General features: G+C 40.6%; 1 protein-coding gene across 1 annotated transcript in view; it reads right to left on the bottom strand.

The window, feature by feature from the left end:
• Window positions 1-23,746, bottom strand: part of EFHB (EF-hand domain family member B) — a 67,912-nt gene that overhangs the window by 7,270 nt on the left and 36,896 nt on the right. Inside the window, exons 9-10 of the mRNA XM_049871107.1 lie at window positions 16,436-16,590; window positions 2,185-2,392 (exon numbers count right to left, since the gene is read on the bottom strand). Of these exons, the coding sequence (XP_049727064.1) occupies window positions 2,185-2,392; window positions 16,436-16,590 (363 nt within the window). The remainder of the gene's footprint in view (window positions 1-2,184; window positions 2,393-16,435; window positions 16,591-23,746) is intronic.

Here is a 23,746-nt window from a genome sequence, read left to right as displayed (position 1 = left end):
AATTTCAAAAGGTGGGGAAATGGTTTAGTAAATCTTAATACATCAGCACGAAGGAACTGAAAATGCAGTTTACAGAAAACCATAAGGAGCCCTGGTGGCACAGTAGTTAAGCGTTCGGCTGCTAATCAAAAGGTGGGCAGTTCACAAAAGGGTCTCTTCGTTTCATAAAAATTTGAAATTTCAATTTGAAAAAGCCAAATAAAAATGGTATGTTCCCTGTGATTTTACCTATGTTTAAAGTATATACATACTTTTTTAATTAAAAAAAATATATATATACTTTATTGAATATTGCCCCACAGAGAAGTCGATCACAAAACAGAATTTGATATAAGAAAATTTGAGGGATCATTTAAATTTTCTAAGAAAAGGAATCTTTATACCAAAAAGAATTAGTCAATGTTCAACCATTTCAAGAGGTAGCATATGATCAGGAACCAATGGAACTGAAGGAAGAAGTCCAAGATGAACTGAAGGCACTGGTGAAAAACAAGGCTCCAGGAATCGATGGAATATCAATTGAGATCCTTCAACAAACCGATGCAGCGCTGGAGGTGCTCACTCGTCTATGCCAAGAAATATGGAAGACAGCTTCCTGGCCAACTGACTGGAAGAGATCCATATTTATGCCTATTCCCAAGAAAGGTGATCCAACCGAATGTGGAAATTATAGAACGATATCATTAATGTCACATGCAAGCAAAATTTTGCTGAAGATTATTCAAAAACGGCTACAGCAGTATATCAACAGGGAACTGCCAGAAATTCAGGCCTGTTTCAGAAGAGGACATGGAACCAGGGATATCATTGCTGATGTCAGATAGATCTTGGCTGAAAGCAGAGAATACCAGAAAGATGTTCACCTGTGTTTTATTGACTATGCAAAGGCATTCGACTGTGTGGACCATAACAAATTATGGATAACGTTGCGAAGAATGGGAATTCCAGAACACTTAATTGTACTCGTGAGACACTTTCACATAGATCAAGAGGCAGTTGTTCGGACAGAACAAGAGGATACTGATTGGTTTAAAGTCAGGAAGGGTGTGCATCAGGGTTGTATCCTTTCAGCATACCTATTTAATCTGTATGCTGAGCAAACAATCCAAGAAACTGGACTATATGAAGAACAACAGGGCATCAGGATTGGAAGAAGACTCATTAACAACCTGCATTATGCAGATGACACAACCTTGCTTGCTGAAAGTGAAGAGGACTTGAAGCACTTACTAATGAAGATCAAAGACCACAGCCTTCAGTATGGATTGCACCTCAACATAAAGAAAACAAAATTCCCACAATTGGACCAATAAGCAACATCATGATAAATGGAGAAAAGATTGAAGTTGTCAAGGATTTCATTTTACTTGGATCCACAATCAACAGCCATGGAAGCAGCAGTCAAGAAATCAAAAGATGCATTGCATTGGGTAAATCTGCTGCAAAGGACCTCTTTAAAGTGTTGAAAAGCAAAAGTGTCACCTTGAAGACTAAGGTGTGCCTGACCCAAGCCATGGTATTTTCAATTGCATCATATGCATGTGAAAGCTGGACAAAGAATAAGGAAGACCGAAGAAGAACTGACACCTTTGAATTGTGGTGTTGGTGAAGAATACTGAATATACCATGGACTGCCAAAAGAACGAACAGTCTGTCTTGGAAGAAATACAACCAGAATGCTCCTTAGAAGCAAGGATGGCGAGACTGCATTTTACATACTTTGGACATGTTGTCAGGAGGGATCAGTCCCTAGAGACGGACATCATGCTTGGCAAAGTACAGGGTCAGCGGAAAAGAGGAAGACCCTCAACGAGGTGGATTGATATGGTAGCTGCAACAGTGAGCTCGAGCATAACAATGATTGTAAGGACGGCACAGGACCGGGCAGTGTTTCATTCTGTTGTGCATAGGGTCGCTATGAGTCGGAACCGACTCAATGGCACCTAACAACAACAACAACAACAAAAGGAAAAACACCATAATCTTTATCTTTGATTTAAATATTTTCATGTTTACATATTATCTTCCTGTACCATTAACCATATATACATATATATTTATATGTATGTGTGTATACTTTTTCTTTTTTATATAATTAAAAAGTTGACAAAAGTTGAACTCCTAAAAAAAATTACAGTATGAAAGCCCATTTAAAAATTTGAGAAGCCTTCAGAACTTAAATACCTTTAATAATGACCCTCTCTTCATATTCTTTAAGAGGCATTTTGTCTTTCCAGTTAAGAAAATTTGCGAATTCTAAGTAGTTAATCATGCCATCTTTATCCACATCACAGTAGTCAAATAGCTGGTCCAGGAGTTTTTCATCTAAATGCAGGCTGGCCTGGTCACAAGCTTCCTCCAGCTCAGCTTTATCTATCATCCCATCTCCCTTCTGGTAGACATGAAGCAAAAAAGATGAAATGAGCATTAGTCTCCAGGAGCAAGTATATGTAACATCTATTACTTAGCTAAGAAAAAGAAATAACTTCTCTCACATAAGTTCAAAGAATTTGTCTCAATTTTCAAACAAGAGGAGTCAAATATTAAGTGAGATCAGCGCTCATTATGTAGACAGAACATGCACAGTAATTTCAAACCCGGGTTGGAATACAGTGTGGCCCAGGAACTTTGCTCGTTCTATTTTAATTTTTTTTTTTTTTTAATCATACTATTTATGCTGTCGTGGAATAGGTATGACTTGTGACTGGCACTTCATTTGATCCATCTTGCATACTTTTGATAGCTCCCTACAGCTTTCCATGCTTACAAAGTTTTTACCATCCCTGGTGTTTCAAGGGGCAATAAATAAGTGGTCCTCCAATTCCTGTTAATAAGGAGAAATTGAGGAAGCAGCTGCAAGCCAAGTTCTGGGAGGTAGATTCAATGAGAGTTCCCTGATGAAGGGCACCCTGGTTGTTGCTAATACTCCCCCAGGTGAAGGGCACTTGCTTACCAATCTGGTGGTCAGCCCTCATTGTATCAATTGGCACTAAGATTCATCCTGGGAGCGGGATGAGGCAGAAAGTTCCTACCCCTTTCAGACAACAATTAGAGACAGGAGCACCTACACTGAGCTTGAAAAGGAGGGAAATTTGTAAAAAAAAAAAAAAAAAAATTTTTTTTTTTATGGGCAAAAGGGAAACGCTGGTAGCATACTGATTAACTGCTACAGCTGCTAACCAAAAGGTCAGCAGTTCAAATTCACCAGGAGCTCCTTGGGAACTATATAGGGCAGTTCTACTCTGTTTTATAGGGTCACTATGAGTCTGAATCAACTCAATAGCAACAGGTTTGGTTTTTTGGTTTTATGGGCAGAAGGAGCCCTGGTGGCATAGTAGTTAAGAGATCAGCTGCTAACCAAAAGGTTGGCAGTTTGAATCTACTAGCTGCTCCTTGGCAGCCCTATGAGGCAGTTCTATTCTGTCCTATAGAGTCGCTATGAGTCAGAACCAACTCAACCGCACCTAACAGCTACAACATGGGCAGAAGGAGCCCTGGTGGCACAGTGGTTAAGAGTTCAGCTGCTAACCAAAAGGTCAGCAGTATGAATCCACCAGCCGCTCCTTGGAAACCCTATGAGTTCTACTCTGTCCTATAGGGTTGCTATAGGGTCACTATGAGTTGGAATCTGCTCGACAGCAATAGGCTTCTTTATTTTGGTATGGGCACTTCCGGATGGACTCAAAACTCCAGCCTTTTGGTTAGCAGCCAAACATGTTAACCATTTGCACCACCCAGGGGCTCCACAGTCAATCAAGCCAGCCTTAAATCCATTTGGAAATGACAGTGAAAAGTCTGAGTTTTCTGCAACTGGGTCTGGCTGCTGTAAGGAAGCTTTGGCTTTCTCACAGAGATTTCCCTGAGACAGGCAAACTCCCATAGCCCCATACGGTTTCCAAGGAGCGCCTGGTGGATTTGAGCTGCCGACCTTTTGGCTAGCAGCCATAGCTCTTAACCACTATGCCAGCAAGGTTTCCATCATTGACTTGTATTCACATTTTACTGCCCAGCTTTGGATTTACAATGCTAATGAAGGTGATCCACTGGAGAATGAGAAATGGTCCCAAAGAATATTAGATAACTTCTTGCAGTAGATCCTCAGCCCTGGAAAACTTCTCTAACCCTTGAAGCTAGGTGAAAATCTAAAAGATATTCTCTTGACAGAAAATGACCCGGATTAAGGGGGACTCCTTTATACAAGTCTTTGCTGCAAGCCCAAGTCAACGAAAAAACCCCACAGCCCAGCTGAAGAGCAATGTGGACTGTGGTTGTTAAATCAAGAGCTTCCTAAAACTGAACTAGATTATGACAATAATGATAACTTTGTTGCCCAATAAAGGGCTTTATGTGGACAGAAAGCATTGGTGATTTGTCTGGTTGATCAGCATACAGCTACCATACCTCTGAAACTCAAAGTAAGTATTTCTAACTGGTGCAGAGCGCCTATCTACACCTGCACCCTTGATTCCTCCCATCCTCTATATCTGACTTCAACTGCTTTAAGAGAAACAGGATTAGGCATGAGACAGGTCTCCCTGATACCAAAGGGTATCAAAGGTCACATGCATCTGTCTAAACAGGGGTAGGGAAACCAAATTTTTATGGCTTTGCTGGATATGGGGCACCAAAGGCACCATTCTACACCTCTACTTGGGATGAACTTTGCAGTTTTGGACTCATTGCCTCCCTCCAGGAACACACCTTTCCAAAAGAAACTATTAGCTCATTACTGAGCTCTTGTGAAATTGAACGCCTCACCCATGGAGGCCTTGTGACTCTTCAACCTGATAATCATTTTCAGGTGGGTCAATTTGCACTCAATGACTAGCAGGATGGAAAGGACTTAACAAGTCTCATTTTTCAAATGGAAATGGTATATTCAAGAATGCAGAGAGGCGAGATCAAGATGACAGAGTAGTCAGATGCTTCCAGTGATCCCTCTTACAACAAAGACCTGAAAAAACAAGTGCAACAATTATATTTATGACAAGCTAGGAACCCTGAACATCAAAGGCAAAGACAGAAAATGGACTGAGCAGCAGTGGGCAGAAGAGACGGTTCAGAAGTGGAGAGAAGTTGCCGGACCTGAATCACCGGAAACTCTCGGGCACGATTCCCTGAAGTGACCACAGCAGGGCTAGTGGTAGCATTCCGGACACGGTTTCCTCAGGGAGAGACAGCAAGCCACACAGCCTACTCATACCTCCAGAACCAGGGAAGAACAGCACTTTCAGCAAAAGCTAAGTACTTGTGTTTATTTTACCGCAGCCCCAGCCCCCAAGCCAGCTTCAGTAACTGTCGATTTCCCTGGGCCTGAGATAGGCTCTGCTGCGCATCCTGAGCCATTCTCCCAGCCTTGGAGAAGGAATAAATTCACAATTAGGGGAAAATATAATCTGCGCTCCACTAAGGTGGGGAGCTCAGGACAGACGCAGCTCCTGTCCAGGCACAAATGGTCCATGGACTTCGAATACCTTTCACCTCTGCATGGACCTGAGTGGGCCCATTTCAGGAGAAAAGGCCCTTGTTGGCAGACTGCAACTGTTTCAGCTGTGTGGGGGAAAGATGGGTGTTTGATGTTTGATACCACTTTGCCTATTAAACAGGGTCCTCACCTACTCACATCAGGGGCCTAAGGACTGGTGGCTCCACCCACTTCACCTAGCCACCTGCAACAGGGGTCCAAGGATAAGGGGTACCTTCCAGTCCTTACAACCAAAAGCATTGAGTGCCCATGGTCTGGCTACAGCACCCACTCACGTGTGTACTCTATGGAACAGGGATGAGCTTTCCTCATAGACACTTGGGGGATGGTTGTCACTCCCTGCCTTGTTCAGAGCATGACCCTCTGCTGCAATCAGATACCTGTACCTACACCAATTACCCCTGCCCCTCTAAGACTGTAGAACAGTACCACACACTTGACGACCAACAACCTGGACATCTGAGCTGAATTCATGCAAGAAAAGTGAATGGACTCCTAGGCTCATATACCTGGTGACAGCTTTAGCCATCTGGTAACAGGACGTTAGAGCTTCGAAGGTGAAAATAATCAAGTCAGCTCACTCAAGCAGCCTATTTGGGCATATCAAAACAAAACTAAGCAAGAAGCTAGGATACAGTAAACAAATATAAAATAAATTAAAACAACATATACATGGCTCGGAGACAACAGTCAATATCAAATCACGTGAAGAATCAGACCATGATCACTTCAATGAGCTCTCATAACAAAGAATCAATGAATCTTCCTGGAGGTCTTCCAAGGTGTCTTCCTGGAACTACCAGATGCAGAATACAAAAGATTAATATACAAAACACTTCAAGAGATCAGGAAGGAGATGAGGCAAAATGCAGAACAAGCCAAGAAACACACAGATAAAGCAGTTGAAGAAATTAAAAAGGTTATTCAAGAACATAATGAAAAATTTAATAGGCTGCAAGAATCCATAGAGAGAGAACAATCAGAAATTCAGAAGATCAACAATAAAATTACAGAATTATAGACAACTCAATACAAAGTCAAAGAAGCAGAATTGAGGAAGTAGAAGGCAGAATTAGTGAGACTGAAGATAAAATACTTGCCACCAATATATTCAAAGAAAAATCAGACAAAAGAATTTAAAAAAATGAAGAAACCCTAAAAATCATGTGGGACTCTATCAAGAGAAATAACCTATGAGTGATTGGAGTACCAGAACAGGGAGGAATAACAGAAAATACAGACAGAATTGTTGAAGATTTGCTGGCAGAAAACTTCCTTGATATCGTGAAAGATGAGAAGATATCTATCGAAGATGCTCATCAAACTCCATATAAGGTAGATCTCAAAAGAAAGTCACCAAGACTTACTATAATCAAACTTGCCAAAACCAAAGATAAAGAGAGAAAAATATTTTTTTAGGGATAAGGAAGGGGACTATATAACGATTAAAGGGACAATATACCGGAAGGATATAACCATATTAAATATTTATGTACCCAATGACAGGGCTGCAAGATACATAAAACAAACTCTAAGAGCATTAAAAAGTGAGAGCGCCACAATAATGGTAGGAGACTTCAACACACCACTTTTGGTAAAAGAACATCCAGAAATAAGCTCAATAAAGACACGGGAGCTCTAGATGCCACAATCAACCAACTTGACCTCATAGATATATACAGAGCACCCCACCCAACAGGAGGCAAGTTTACTGCCTTTTCCATTGCACTTGGAACATTCTCTAGAATAGACCACATGTTAGGTCATAAAGCAAGCCTTAATAGAATCCAAAACATAGCACTATTACAAAGCATCTTCCCTGACCCTACGGCCATAAAAGTAGAAATCAGTACCAGAAAAAGCAGGGAAAAGAAATCAAACACTTGGAAACTGAACAATACCCTGCTCAAAAACGACTGGGTTATAGAAGACATTATGGATGGAATAAATAAATTCATAGAATCCAATAAGAATGAAAACAGTGTCACCTTGAAGACTAAGGTGTGCCTGACCCAAGCCATGGTATTTACAATTGCATCATATGCATGTGAAAGCTGGACGTTACCAAAAATGACGAAGAGAAACTAGATAACTGGGAGCTCCCAAAAATCGAACACCTATGCTCATCCAAAGACTTCACCAAAAGAGTAAAAAGATCACTTACAGACCGGGAAAAAATTTTTAGCTATGACATTTCCAATCAGTGCCTGATCTCTAAAATCTACATGATACTGCAAAAACTCAACTACAAAAAGACAAATAACCCAATTAAAAACTGGGCAAAAGATGTGAACAGATACTTCACTAAAGAAGACATTCAGGTAGTTAACAGATACATGAGGAAATGCTCACAATCATTAGCCATTAGAGAAATGCAAACCAAAACTACAATGAGATTCCATCTCACTCCAACAAAGCTGGCATTAATCCAAAAAACAAAAAATAATAAATGTTGGAGAGGTTGTGGAGAGACTGGAACACTTATACACTGCTGGTGGGAATGTAAAATGGTACATCTACTTTGGAAATCCATTTGCCACTTCCTTTGGTTTTTTTTAAAAAGCTAGAAATAGAACTACCATACGATCCAGCAAACCCACTCCCTGGAGTATATCCTAGAGAAATAAGAGCCTTTACACGAACAGATATATGCACACCCATGTTCATTGCAGCACTGTTTACAATGGGAAAAAGATGGAAGCACCCAAGGTGTCCATCACCAGATGAATGGATAAATTATGGTATATTCACACAACGGAATACTACGCATAAATAAAGAACAGTGATGAATCTGTGAAACATTTCGTAACACGGAAGAATCTGGAAGGCATTATGCTAAATGAAATTAGTCAGTTGCAAAAGAGCAAATATTGTATGAGACCACTACCATAAGAACTCAAGAAATAGTTTAAACAGTGAAGAAAATATTCTTTGATAATTATGAGATTGGGGAGGGAGGGAGGGAGAGGGGTATTCGCTAATTAGATAGTCTACAAGAACTATTTTAGGTGAAGGGAAAGACAACACACAATACAGGAGAGGTCAGCACAACTGGACTAAACCAAAAGCAAAGCAGTTTCCTGAATAAACCAAATGCTTCCAAGGCCAGAGTAGCAGGGGCAGGGACTTGGGGACCATGGTTTCAGGGGACATCTAGCTCAACTGGCATAAGAAAAGCTATTAAGAAAACATTCTGCATCCCACTTTGGTGAGTGGCAGCTGGGGTCTTAAATGCTAGCAAGCAGCCATCTAAGATGCATCAGTGGGTCTTAACCCACCTGGAGCAAAGGAGAATGCAGAACACAAAAGACATAAGGTAATTATGAGCCCAAGAGAAGAAAGGGGCACATAAGCTACAGACTACATCAGCCTGAGACCAGAAGAACTAGATGGTGCCCAGCTACAACCGATGACTGCCCTGACAGGGAACACAACAGAGAATCCCTGATGGAGCAGGAGAGCAGTGGGATGCAGACCTCAAATTCTCATAAAAAGACCAAACTTAATGGTCTTACTAAGGCTAGAAGGATCCCAGAGGTCATGGTCCCCAGACCTTCTGTTAGCCCAAGACTGGAACAACTCTCAAAGCCAACTCTTCAGACTGAGATTGGACCGGAATATAAGATAGAAAATGATACTGGTGAGAACTGAGCGTCTTGGCTCCAGTGGACACATGAGACTACGTGGGCAGCTCCTGTCTGGAGAGGAGATGAGAAGGCAAAGGGGGACAGAAGCTGGCTGAATGGACATGGGGAATACAGCGTGGAGAGAAGGAGTGTGCTGTCTCACTCATTAGGGGGGGTGCAACTATGAGTACATAACAAGGTGTGTATAAATTTTCTTATGAAAGACTGACTTAATTTGTAAACTTTCCCTTAAAGCACAATAAAAAAAAATTTTTTTAATTAAAAAAAAATCAAATGATGTATTGCACTGGGCAAATCTGCTGTAAAAGACCTCTTTCAAGTGTTAAAAAGCAAAGATGTCATTTTGAGAACTAAGGTGTGCCTGACCCAAGCCATGGTATTTTCATATGCATGCAAAAGCTGGATAATGAAAAAGGTAGACCAAAGAAGAATTAACCCATTTGATTATGGTGTTGGCAAAGAATACTGAATATACCATGGACTGCCAGAAGAATGAACAAATCTGTTTTAGAAGAAGTACAGCCAGAATGCTCCTTAGAAGCGAAGATGATGAGACTTCATCTCACTTACTTTGGACATGTTATCAGGAGGGACCAATCCCTGGAGAAGGGCATTCCACTTGGTAAAGTAGAGGATCAGCAAAAAACAGAAAGACCCTCAATGAACTGCACTGACACAGTGGCTGAAACAATGGTGTCATGGATTGAACTGTGTCCTCAAAAAATATCTGTCAAAGGGAGCACAACAGAGAACCGCTGAGGGAGCAGGAGAACAGTGGGATGCAGACCTCAAATTCTCACAAAAAGACCAGACTTAATGGTCTGACTGAGACTAGGAGGATCCCGGCGGTCATGGTTCCCAAACCTTCTGTTGGCCCAGGACAGGAACCATTCCCGAAGACAACTCATCAGACATGGAAGGCACTGGACAATGGGTTGGCGAGAGATGCTGATGAAGAGTGAGCTAGTTGTATCAGGTGGACATTTGAGACTGTGTTGGCATCTCCTGTCTGGAGGGGAGATGGGAGGGTAGAGAGGGTTAGAAACTGGCAAAACAGTCATGAAAGGAGAGTCTGGAAGGAGGGAGCAGGCTGACTCATTAGGTGGAGAGTAAATGGGAGTATGAAGTAAGGTGTATATAAGTTTATATGTGGCAGGCTGACTTGATTTGTAAACTTTCACTTAAAGCACAATAAAAATTATTAAAAAAAAAAATCTGTCAACTTAGTTGGGCCATGAGTCCCAGTATTGTGTGATTGTCCACCATTTTATGTGATTTCCCAAGATGTTGTAAATCCTATCACTATGATGAAATGAGATGGATTAGTGGCAGTTATATTGATGAGATATACAAGATTAGATAGAGTCTTAAGCCAATCTCTTTGAAATATAAAAGACAGAAATGAGCAGAGAGACAGGGGACCAGGAGCAAAGTGCATCCTTTGGACCTGAGGTTCCTGCACTGAGATGCTCCCAGACCAAGGGAAGACTGATGACAAGGACCTTCCTCCAGGGCTGACAGAGAAAGAAAGCCTTCCCCTGGACCCAGTGCCCTTACTTCAGACTTCTAGCCTACCAGACTGTGACAGAATAAACTTCTCTTTGTTAAAGTCATCCACTTGTGGTATTTGTTATAGCAGCACTAGATGACTAAGACAAATGGGCTCAAACATAGCGACAATTGTGAGGATGACGCAGGACCGGGCAATGTTTCCTTCTGTTATACCTAAGGTTGTTATGAGTTGAAACCGACTCGAGAACACCTAAGAACAGCAAACTGTAAAGATAATAACCACTTGGTTGAGAACACCGTTCACCAAGTCTTCCTACAGTGGTTATATGGGTCTCTAGAACCTCTATGAAAATTCTCTTGTCCCTCTTACACCTAATGCTTCCAGATAAAAGGTCTGAGTAAGAATACAGAATAACTGGGAAAAAGGTGAAGTTATAGCTACTGGCATAAAAAATAAAGAAGCCCATTGTCATCACGTCAAGTCTGACTCAGAGCAGCCCTCTAGGACAGAGTAGAACTACCCCATAGGGTTTCCAAGGGTATAATCTTTACGGAAGTAGATTGCCGGCTCTTTTCTCCCACGGAGCCACTGGTGGGTTCGAACCACCGACCTTTTGGTAAGCAGTCAAGTGCTTAACCACTGCCACACCAGGGCTCCTTATAGCTACTGGAATAAGACACATTGATTTTGTGGTTTCAGAGGGAGAGCAACAACTTCAGCTCTTGGGGAGGAAACATCTCAGACCTTGGATATTTTTCTTCCAAGTCACCCCTGCAGGCTTCCTCATGAAAGACAATGCCCTGTTGCGGCTCTCCAAAACTGTTACCAGCACCTTACATTTAACTGACTGCCATACAGTTCTGACCATGATTTGACCGCCGTTCCCCTATACTGAGAAGCCTATTGGACACAGCACAATGACTCCAGCTCCTGCACCTACCACACAAAATACCTCTGGATGTCTTCCCCACTCAGTCATTTGATGGGGAGAGTGAATGCCATCCAGCTGGTGGCATGGGCAAACAGGATAGGTTGGACTGATTGCCCTCAGGCAGTCCCTCCAAAAACAAGGACTAGACAGACTCATTGAACTTAACTGGAAACCCTACAGCCTGCTAGCTGTCTAGGGGGCCATGTTTTAATTACTATAAACCTCTGATCCTCAGCTTATAGGTCCACCTGGGAACCTAACAATTAAAAACAATACTTTCTTTCCAAGGGCACCATACGTGGCCCTGGGACTATACCTCTTGCATGGAAACCCAGCATTAACTTGCCTCCTTTCTAAAAACACAGTGACTTCTACCTTAGCAGTGGTCATAAAAAACCTTCAAGAGCGTAATAAAACACCACCAATAGATCATATACTCTTAAGACAACTGTGGATATTTCTCTTACATAAAGGTTATCCTTAGTTACTGGGGGGAGCTTGCTGGAGGGATACTGACTCATTTATGCACATTCTGTATGCATTAATCCCTATGATGCAATTCATTCAGTTAGAAAAAGTGGTACGAAGTTTGTCCAGAACTCACCTCGACCTAGAAAGCATTCAAGTCAGCCTCACCTCACTGGTCAGGGTTGTTATAGATGATACAATTGCCCTAGACTTCCTCCTTGCAGGGTAATTTGGAGTCTGTGCAATCACTAATACATCCTGCTATGCCTGGATTAATGCCTCAGACTAAGCAGAAAGTTAAATACAGAAACCTGATGATATATGGGACTTGTTCAGCTGGTTGGATCCAGGACCCTAGAAGTCATGATGAAGATCAGTTCTATAGGTTTGACTCATACTGCTATTTGGAGCCCGACTGATCAGGAGCTTTAATTAAGTGCTCTATGAGACAAACTGGATGGATTTATCTGATTAATCAGAGTGACCAACAAAGTGGCATACTTATGGGAAAATTTGCCACATGCCAAAATCGTACAGAAACAAGGAGTGGATATTTTTGGGAAACAATTCTCCATGGGTCTCTCACATTTCTGCATGTCTGGCAAGAAAAGACACTGGCTGCCTTCATTCTGGATTATCTTTTCAAGGATGCCTGTATAGTGAAAAGTTTTGAGAGATATAGTGTCTCCCCATGAGCAAGGGGCAGGTTTGTTTACTGTCCACTATAATAAAGATAATGTCCCTCTCCAGGACAAAGGTCAGGCAGTTTAGTGTCTATTATAAATGATTCAGGTTCCCTAAACTCAAGGTTCCACTGCTATAACAGAAGTCATTATTTGCACATTTGTCAACCAGTTCTCATGGTGTCACCAGTGGTAACTGGAACTTGGGAAACGGAAACAAATGCTGATACGCTGGGTACTGCTATTGCTATGAGTCTTTTGTCTCTGGCCCAGGTATCTTGTGCCTGCTGCCGGCATTCATAAAACTGTGGCTGACTAACCACATTTGCATTTAGGGTAAAATCTCAGACCCTTCACAGTTCTTGGCATTGCTTTGCCTCACTGCTTCAAATGATGCAAAATTTATTTTAGGAGATTATTCTATATTCAAGTTAGCAATGTTTACATACTGGCAACAAATGTACTCCTTTAGCAAGTAGGAATTACTGAATTTTACACATGCTTAATTAGAAAATTAAATAAAAGATAAAATCATCAGCTATATGCACAGCTAAGAACATCTGTCATGAATTACAGTCAATGATAGATAAGGAAACCCTGGTAGCGTAGTGGTTAAGAACTATGGCTGCTAGCCAAAAGGTCAGTAGTTCAAATCCACCAAGTGCTCCTTGGAAATCCTATGGGGCAGTTCTACTCTGTCATATAGGGTTGCTATGAGTCAGAACTGATAGATAAGGGCCCAAATCAGTGGTTATGACTCTGAGCTTGTCATACCACCTGACTCTCTATTCCAGTGGTGTGCTGTAAATGTTTTAACAACTGGCTTTCTCCAGGGCTGGGGAGGACACCTGCTTTCCAGGGTATAAATACTCCCATTCTGGCCAATTTCAATGTACCACTGTGATATCAAATGGCTTGCAAATATCAAATGGCTTTAACAACAGGCTCTCTCAAGCCAGCTCCTACATGCCGCTGCTACTCTAATTTATGATCTACTCCTCCTCTAGATTGTAAGTTCCCTGAGCAGAAAGTCTACACATTATCCAACATAGTGCTTGATGTATAGTGAGTGCCCAGTAAATACAGAATTAATTTACTTAAAAGCCAAGAGGATTCATTTAGGAAATCAATAGTTTGGTTGTTTTGTTTGTCCATTTAATCTGGGCATCCAACAATATAAGATTTAAATAACTAAAAATTATCCTACAGCTGTACTAGGAAGACCCACATCATACAACCCTCAGAAAAAAAGCTCCTTAAGGACACTGAGCACTACACTGTGCATATTAAAAGTTAACTATTTAAAAGGTACATCAGCATTAAATAATTCTCAGTAATTTCCTCCCTGCTTAATTTCATTTAATCATAAGGAATTTGCCTGGTGGTTTACTAAGATAATCAGCAGCTGTTAAGACGATCATCTTGCCTATAATTACATTTAAAATGAAGAGATTTTAAAAAGCAGAGCAATATGCATTGTGGTACTTTCCCTTACCCACATTGCTACTATATAAATTTCCCCCAATATCATCTTTGTAAAATACCTGGATTCCAGTAAAATCTAAAATGTGCTTATTTTAGCTTACATATTTTCATTCCAAGAGATCATTTTGAAATTATCTGTATCTAAATAGTATCCCCCAGCTGCTCCTTAGAAACCCTATGGGGCAGTTCTACTCTGTCCTGTAGGGTCACTATGAGTTAGAATTGGCTCGATGGCAATGGTTTTGGTTTTTTGGTTAAATAACAATTGGTCTCTATTAAAAACCAGATAAACACATTTTTTGTATAAAGTCCTACACCCACAAATTGAATCCTTAAACACTTTCTTCAAGCACAACTTCGTAAGAAATGTAGTTGAGTACTGGTTTACGTGTGTTTGTCCCATGATCAGCATGAATTTAAATGAAATATTTAAACTTCTTTTTATTCATTAGTATGCAGGCCTTTAACCAAAGAATAAATAACATGACTGGGTTTAAAATGAATTAGTCAATAGCGGTCAAAGTTTGTTTTTAATAAAAAACAAAGTGTAATTTTCCTAAAACTGTACTCAACATCAGGAGATAGAAATATTCTGTTTACTTTTTGACATATACTGAAATCATTCTCCCCTTTTCCCTCTCGTATCAAGGCTGTGATGTACTGCATCATCACATGTTTATTTATAAACCTGTATTTTTTTTTTTTAGACTGATTCTAAAGTGGTTTTGCTGCCTAGAAAAATTGGTACACTTAACCAAGGCAGAACAGTGAGGAAATCAGATGTGTTTTATAGAATTGACTCTGAGCTTCCTGACAGCCAAGGCAAAAATGTATGCACAATAGGTACAAAATTTATGCTGTCCATAAGTTAAAAATAAACCAGATACTTGAATGATGCTCAGTTATTCCCTTCAGTAAAACGGTGGTTCTCAGTAAACGGACGCATTCGACAAGAAAAAAAAAAGCAGTACACTGACAAAAGCTATACCATGTTTCACGACGCAGTCAGTTACGGTGTTCTTTGGTGTAAGCTAAATGCAGTGCAACTTTGTAAAAAGCAACCCTGTGATGGAGTTAAATAATGTGAGGTATTATATAGACCTAGAACAATCTGACTTTACCAAAAGATAATATTTAGAGTAGCTTGAAAATTGAGTGATCCTTGCTCTCTCAAAGCTGAAATCACATTCTGCTCCCCAGGGTAGACACATTCTAAATTTGGCTTCGACCCGTACTAAAGGTATCGTGCGTGCACGTTCAGATTTAGGTATAGGCTCTTGGGCCTTCCCCAGGGATCCACAGTGCTTTCCCTTTGCCCTTGACTCCAGCATGCTGCAGCTTAACAGTCTACAATCAACAAAAAACCCACTGCCATTGAGTCGATGCTGACTCACAGTGACCCCATAGGGTTTCCGAGTCTGTAAATCTTTACAGAAGTGAACTGCCACATCTTTCTCCTGCAGAGTGGCTGGTGCGTTTGAACCGCTGACCTTTTGGTTAGCAGCCGGAGGCTTCAGCCACTGTACCACCAGGGCTCCTTCAAAGTCTACCACAGTGGTTCTCAAACTTGAAAGTGCATTAAAAGCACCTGGAGTGCTTGTTAAAACACAGTTGCCAGGCCCCACCGCAGAGTTCCTAATTCGGTAGGTCACAGTGGACCTTAAGCTTGGGTGGTGCAAGCAGTTTGCCATCAGCTGCTATCCTAAAGGTTGGGGGTTTGAACCCACCCAGCTGCTCCCCAGAAGAAAGGCCTGGAGAACTGCTTCTGTAAAGATTACAGTCAAGAAAACCCTGGGAATAGTTCTACTCTGTAACATATGGGGTCACTGTGAGTCAGAATTGACTCAATGGAAATGAGTTTGGTTTGGGTGGACCTTAGAATTTGCATTTCTAACAAGTTCCCAAATGATGCTGATGGTGGCACAGGAAACACATTTTGGGACTCACTGGTCTACACCAGAGGTTGGCAAACTCGTCTGTACAGGGCCAAAGGGTAAATATTTTAGCTTTGCAGGCCACAGGGTCTCTTTCAAAACTACTCAGCTCTGCCTTGTAGCGCAACATCAGCCTTAGATGGTAAGTAAAATGAATGAGTGTGGTTGTGCTCCAGTAAAACTTTATAAAACCAGGCGGCAGGCTGGATTTGCTGACCCCTGGTCTACACCAACCTGCCCGGATCCGTAATCTCATGACTACACCAAAGAGCTCTGCTCTGCTACTGGCCTTGTCATAGTGCCTGAAGGCTGCCAGCAAGGTGTCAAACTTTTGGCAGTTGACTGTCTTCAGGTGATGTCGAACCGCGGCAAGCATGGCTCTCTGTCTATCCTTGCCTCGAAGATATTCACCCGGAAGTCTATTGTGGATGAGATCACCAACTCCTATCGAAAAAAGAAAAAAAAAAAGGCTTTTTCTAGATTTAAAGTCTGTCAATATTATTTCCATTCTAAAAAGAGGGAGAGGCCTGTTAACCTCTGCGAATGAAAAAGAATTCATGTCTAACTATGTAATACCACTGTGCAGCATGACAGAAATCCTTGTGTATAAAAAACCCCATAAAAGTAATTGACTGAAATTAGTATCGGTTTTATGTCACTTCCCTGCTCAAGAAAAAAGAAATCTGAAAATACGAGTTTTGTGGGGACATCATCGGCCCCACCCAGTCCACCCCCAGACCTGGCCCTGGCTTCTACCTCCCTAATCTACAACACCAAGAAAGTATAAACACCCATACTGCCTATAAACCCCATTTCTTTTCATTCCCTTTTAGTAAACATGCCTTAGATATCAACGTTGATAGGAATCGGACTTCAGTTGACCATGTTGCTTCATGGATGGTAGTTTGGTGATGTTACTAGAGGAATCCCTCAGGCTGGATCCTGAGTCCCCTGGACTACACCCCTCTCTTTTTCTGCCAAGACCTCCTGACTTTCTCTGGGGCAGGGTCATGCTGACAGTTGGCTGTAATACCCGGAATGGATTAATTTCAATTGCAACATTGTTTCAAGGCAACTAATAGTTACATCTACTCTGTATAAGGCAAAATACATAAGGGTCTTTCAAGTGTCTGTTTTAACAGGAACTCATGACACTTCAAGTCATCACTTACTTGTTATAAAATTAGGAGATAATCATGCACATTCTGAAAAAAGTCTTGGTTCTAAGGGCAGACAGTAAGAATGGGTGAGAAGTCCACAACTGTGATGGCTAATGTTGTATCAACTTGGCTAGGCCATGATTCTCAGTGGTTTGGCAGACACCGTGTAATCAATTTCCATTTTGTGATGTTATGTGAGCAGCCAATCAGTTGAAAGAGGAGTTTCCTTGGGAGTGAGGCCTACCTCCAGCATATAAAAATATGTTCTGGCAAAGCGTGTTCTTTCGCTCTCTTGACCCTGCACTATTCTCGTCCCTGACCTCTGGTTCTTGGGATGTAAGCCTGCAGAAGTCTTCTGCCTTCCACTTGACCTGCAGATTTGAGATTTGCCGGTCTCTGCAACCCCCCATCAGCCTGCTGAATGACATGCAGATTTTGAGTTTGTCACGCCTGCAACCACACGAGCCAATAGAGGTCTTCAAACTGCTGCCTGACTACAGATTTGGGATTTGTCAGCCCCCATAACTTTGTGAGCCATTTCCTCACAATGTGTGAGCCATTTCCATGAAGTAAATCTCTCTATATATATTTATATATACACTTCACTGGTTTTCGTCTTCTAGAGAACCCAGACTAAGACAATAACTAATGCTGATTCCAGGGACAGGGTAACTGCCTCAAAACAAGAATCTGAAAGAGGGCTACTGCCAAGAGACATTCTTAAAGTGAACAAAACACAGGAAAGACTCTGGGAATGGAAATTAAGACTGTTAGGGATGTTTTGGGTTTTTTATGTAGTATTTTATTGAGTTTTTGGTGAAAGTTTACACAGCAGGTTAGGTTTCCATTTGAGAATTTCCACACAAATTGTTCAGTGACATCAGTTACATTTATCACATGTCATCATTCTCATTAATTGTATTGTTTGTTCCCTTTCTAGTACTCTAATTTCCCTGCCCCCTTATCTTCTCCTCTTTGCTTTTGAGAAGTTGTTGACCTTTTGGTCTCATACTGATGTTTTTTAAGTAGGGATCCAATCTTACAGGTAATATCCGTTATTTTGTGTGCCACTCTGTAATTTCACTAAAAGGTGATCTTGGGATAGGTTTGGTTCTAGTTTAAAGAGTGTCTCAGGGTGATAGTCTCAGGGGGTCCTCTGTTCTCTACTGTTCCAGTTCATCTGGATTTTTTTTTTTCTTCTTCTTCTTAATTAAGAATTTGAGTTCTGCTCCATATTTTTCTCCCACTCTGCCCAGGACCAACTATTTTGACCCCAGTCAGAACGGTCATTGGTGGTAGTCAGGCATCATCTAGTTCTTCTGGTCTCAGGGTGATGACGTTGTGGCTCTTGTAGACTTGTTTCTTTTTGTGCTGTAACTTTCCTACTATTTTGCTCCTGTTGAGTCAAGACCTATAGCTGTGTCTTCGATGCCTGCTCACAAGCTTTTAAGACCCTAGACGCTACTCACTTCAGTAGGAAGCAGATCACAATTTTTGTGAACTATGTATTTTTTTTTTTTTATGTTATACCAATTGACTGAGTTGTCCCATGAAACTATGGTCCTAAGCCCTCAAACACATAAAACAAATGTTGGAAGGTGTTTGGTTATATCTGAGGAGTATGCGTATTTTTGTCTTCAATGAATATATGCATGTGCACCCACATATTTCCACCAGGCATATGTCAGTTTGTTGTACTGTGGTAGCTTGTGTGTTGCTGAGATACTGGAAGCACTGCCATGGATAGTTCAAATACCAGTAGGGTCAACCATGGTGGACAGGTTTCAGCAGAGCTTCCAGACTAAGACAGAATTGGAAGAAGGGCCTGGCAGTCTACTTTTGAAAAAATTGGCCAGTGAAAACCTTATGAATAGCAGCAGAACACTGTCTGATATTGTGCCAGAAGATGAGCCCATCAGGTTGGAAGGCACTCAAAATATGACTGGGGAAATTTGCCTCTTCAAAGTAGAACCAAAAAAAAAATCCAAACCCATTGCTGTTGAGTTGATTCTGACTCATAGTGACCTCAAAGTAGAGTTGACCTTAATGACGTGGATGGAGTCATTTTGGGGGCTTTTGTTTGCTGATACGGATGACTCAAAATGAGAAGAAACAGCTGCAAACATCCATTAATAACTGGAACATGGAATGTACAAAGTATGAATCTAGGAAAATTGGAAGTCATCAAAAATGAAATGGAACTCATAAAGATCAATATCCTAGGCATTAGTGAGCTAAAATGGACTGGTATTGTCCATTACAAATCAGACAATCATATGGTCTATTATGCCGGGAATGACAAATTGAAGAGAAATGGCGTCACGTTCACTGTCAAAAAGAACACTTCAAGATCTATCCTGAAGTACAGTGCTGTCAGTGAGAGGATAATATCCATAAGCCTACAAGGAAGGTGAGTTAATACAACCATTATTCAAATTTACACACCAACCACTAATGCCAAAGAGGAAGAAACTGAAGATTTTTTACCAACTTTGCAGTCTGAAATTGATCAGACATGCAATCAAGATGCATAATTACTGGTGATTGGAAAGTGAAAGGTGGAAATGAAGAAGAAGGATTGGTAGTTGGAAAATATGGCCTTCATGACAAAAACGCTGGAAGTCTCATGACAGAATTTTGCAAAACTAACAACTTCTTCACTGCAAATACCTTTTTTCAGAAACATAAATGGTGACTATACACATGGACCTCACTGGATGGAAAACACTGAAATCAAATCGACTGCATCTGTGGAAAGAGACAATGGAAAAGCTCAATATTACCAGTCAGAACAAGGCCAGGGGATGACTGTGGAACAGACCATCAACCGCTCCTATGCAAGTTCAACTTGAAAGTGAAGAAAATTAAAACAAATCCACAAGAGCCAAAGTATGACCTTGAGTATGTCCCACCTGAATTTGGAGAACATCTCAAGAACAGATTTGATGCACTGAACACTAATGACTGAAGACCAGACAAGTTATAGGAAGACATCAAGGACATCATACATGAAGAAAGTAAAAGGTCATTAAAAAGACAGGAAAGAAAGAAAAGACCAAAATGGATGTTAGAAGAGACTCTGAAACTTGCTCTTCAATGTACAGGTGCTAAAGCAAATGAAAAAAATGATGAAATAAAAGAGCTGAATGTAAGATTTCAAAGGGTGACTTGAGAAGACAGAGTAAAGTATTTTAATGAAATGTACAAAGACCTGGAGTTAGAAAATCAAAAGGGAAGACCACACTCAGTATTTTTTAAACTGAAAGAACTGAAGAAAAAATTCAAGCCTCAAGTTGCAATTTTGAAGGATTCTATAGGCAAAATATTGAATGACACAGGAAGCAACAAAAACAGATGGAAGGAATACACAGAGTCACTGTACAAAAAAGAACTGGTTGGTGCTCAACCATTTCAGCAGGTAGCACGTGATCAAGAACTACTGGTACTGAAGGAAGAAGTCCAAGCTGCACTGAAGGCATTGGTGAAAAATAAGGCTCCGGGAATTGTCGGAATACCAATTGAGATATTTCAACATACAGATGCAGTGCTGGAGCTGCTCAGTTGTCTTATACCAAGAAATTTGAAAGACAGCTGCCTGGCCAAACGACTGAAAGAGATCCATATTTGTGCCCATTCCAAAGAACGGTGATCCAACAGAATGTGGAAATTATCAAACAATATCATTAATATCTCACACAAGTAAAATTTTGCTGAAGATCATTCAAAAGCAGTTGCAGCAGTACATCGACCAGGAACTGCCAGAAATTCAAGCCAGATTCAGAGGGGACGTGGAAGGAGGGATATCACTGCTGATGTCAGATGGACCCTGGCTGAAAGCAGAGAATAGCAGAAAGATGTTTATCTGTGTTTTAACGACTATAAAGGCATTTAACTGTGTGGACCATAACAAATTAAGGATAACATTGCAAAGATGGGAAATCTGGAACACTTAATTGCGCTCATGCAGAACCTGTACATAAACAGAGGTAGTCGTTTGAACAGAGCGAGGGGATACTGCACGGTTTAAAATCAGGAAAAGTGTTTGTCAGGGTTGTCTCCTTTCACCATACTTATTCAGTCTGTATGCTGAGCAAGTAATCTAAGAAACAGGAAAAAATGAAAAAGAATATGCCATCAGGATTGCTGGAAGACTCATTAACAATCTGCAATATGCAGATGACACAATCTTGCTTGCTGAAAGCAAGAGGACTTGAAGCACTTATAGATGAAGATCAAAGACCACAGCCTTCATTATGGATTACATCTCAACATAAAGAAAACAAAAATCTTCACAACAGGACCAATAAACAACATCATGATAAATGGAGAAAAGGTCAATGCTGTCAACGATTTCATTTTATTGGATCCACAATCAATGGCCATTGAAGCAGTAGTCAGGACAACAAACAATGTAGTTCGTTGGGGCAAATCTGCTGCAAAAGACCTTCTTTAAAGTGTTAAAAAGCAAAGGTATCACTTTGAGGACTAAGGTGTGCCTGACCCAAGCCACGATATTTTCAATCGCCTCATATGCATGTGAAAGTTGGACAATGAATAAGGAAGACAGAAGAAGAATTGGTTCCTTTGAATTACGGTGTTGGTGAAGAATACCGAATATACCGTGAACTGACAGAAGAATGAGCAAATCTGTCTTAGAAGAAATACAGCTAGAATGCTCCTTGAAAGCAGGGATGATGAGACTTCGTCTCATATACTTTGGACATATTATCAGGAGGGACTAGCTCGGTAAAGTAGAGGGTCAGTGAAAAAGAGGCAGATCCTCAACAAGATGGACTGATACAGTGGCTTCAACAATGGGCTCAAACATAACAACAATGATTGTGAGGACGGCCCAGGACTGGGCAGTGTTTTGTTCTATTGTACATAGGGTGGCTATGAGTCAGAGCCGACTTGACTGCACCTAACAACACCATCCACATATTTGTATTTAGAGGTACTATAAATATTTCCATCTGTTCTCACCTATGTGTGCATCTGTACCTACCCATATTCTAATTTGCCTATACAGATCCATATGTGCTCAAATGCTCATTATTACTTTGATTGTGCTGTGCTCAGTACATCCAAAATCAGTGCCTCTTTTCCCATCACCAAAAATAACTAGTTTCTACTCTATAAAGCATACTTTCTCCAACCCTCCCTCTTCCTGGTAACCACCAATGAACATTGGTTTCTCTATATTTATCTATTCTTGTCTTCTTATAAAAGAGGGATCATACAATATTTGTCCTTACATGCTCGACTTATTTCACTATGCATTATACCCTCTAGGCCCATGCATGTTATGTTTCAAAGACTCATCATTGTTGTTTATGGTTGCATACTATTCCATTGTATATAGGTACCACAGTTTGCTCATCCATTCATCTGCTGAAGGACATTTCAGTTGTTTCCATTTATTTGCTACTGTGAATAAAGCAGCAACGAACATTGGCGTGCATGTGTCTGTTCTTGCCATTTTTTTTTTTTTTTAGAGTATATACCTGGAGCCCTGGTGGTGTAGTAGTTAAGAGCTCAGGCTGCTAACCAAAAGGTTGGTAATTCAAATCCACCAGCTGCTCCTTGGAAATTCTATGGGTCAGTTCTACTCATAGGGTCACTATGATTTGGAATCAACTTGACAGCAACTGTTTGGTTTGGTTTTAGGGTATATATCTAGGGGTGGGATTGATGGATCATAGGGTAGTTCTATTTCTAGTTTTTTGAGAAAGTACCATATGGTTTTCCACAGTGGTTGTTACCATTTTACAGTTCCAACAGCAATGGATAAGGGTTCCAATCTCCCCACATCCTCACCAACATCTGTTGTTATCTTTTTTTTTTTAAATCAGTTCCATTTTAGCCAGGGTAGGATGGCATCTCATTGTAAGTTTTGATTTGCATCTTTGTAATGGCTAACGATTGTCAACATCTTTTCATATGTTTATTGGCTGCTGTTCAGGTCTGGGAAATTCTCTCTGATTATCTCTTGGAAAATTGTTTCTGTGGCTTTACTGTTGTCATGGTGCTCCAGGATTCCAATAATTCTAATGTTAGATTTCTTAATTGAAACCCACATTTCTTTTTTAGTTCATTTTTCTTTGTTATTTTCTCTTGAGACTTGATAAGTTCAATTATTTTGCGTTCTAGTTCACTTAGTCTATCTTCTATCTGTTGTACTATATTGTTGAGTGTTTCTCCTGCTTTTTATAATTCAGATGTTTTATTCTTCAGTTCCAATAGCTCTCTTTGAGGTTTTTTTTAATGTTTTCAATTTCTTTGTTATGTTTCTCATTTTGTTCCTCCATTTGTGTCCTGAACTCTGCTACTTTGTTTTCTGTGTGCATTTTGCTTTCTTTAAACATATTTAGCACCATAGTCTAAAAATTATCAATTCTTTGCATTACTTTGAGTTCCACAGGAGAGATTTCCTCTTCTTT

The sequence above is a fragment of the Elephas maximus genome, chromosome 27, assembly GCF_024166365.1.
Source record: "Elephas maximus indicus isolate mEleMax1 chromosome 27, mEleMax1 primary haplotype, whole genome shotgun sequence".
Taxonomy (NCBI): domain Eukaryota; kingdom Metazoa; phylum Chordata; class Mammalia; order Proboscidea; family Elephantidae; genus Elephas; species Elephas maximus.
Note: the sequence above shows the minus strand (reverse complement) of the source record. Positions and strands in the feature narration are given on the sequence as shown.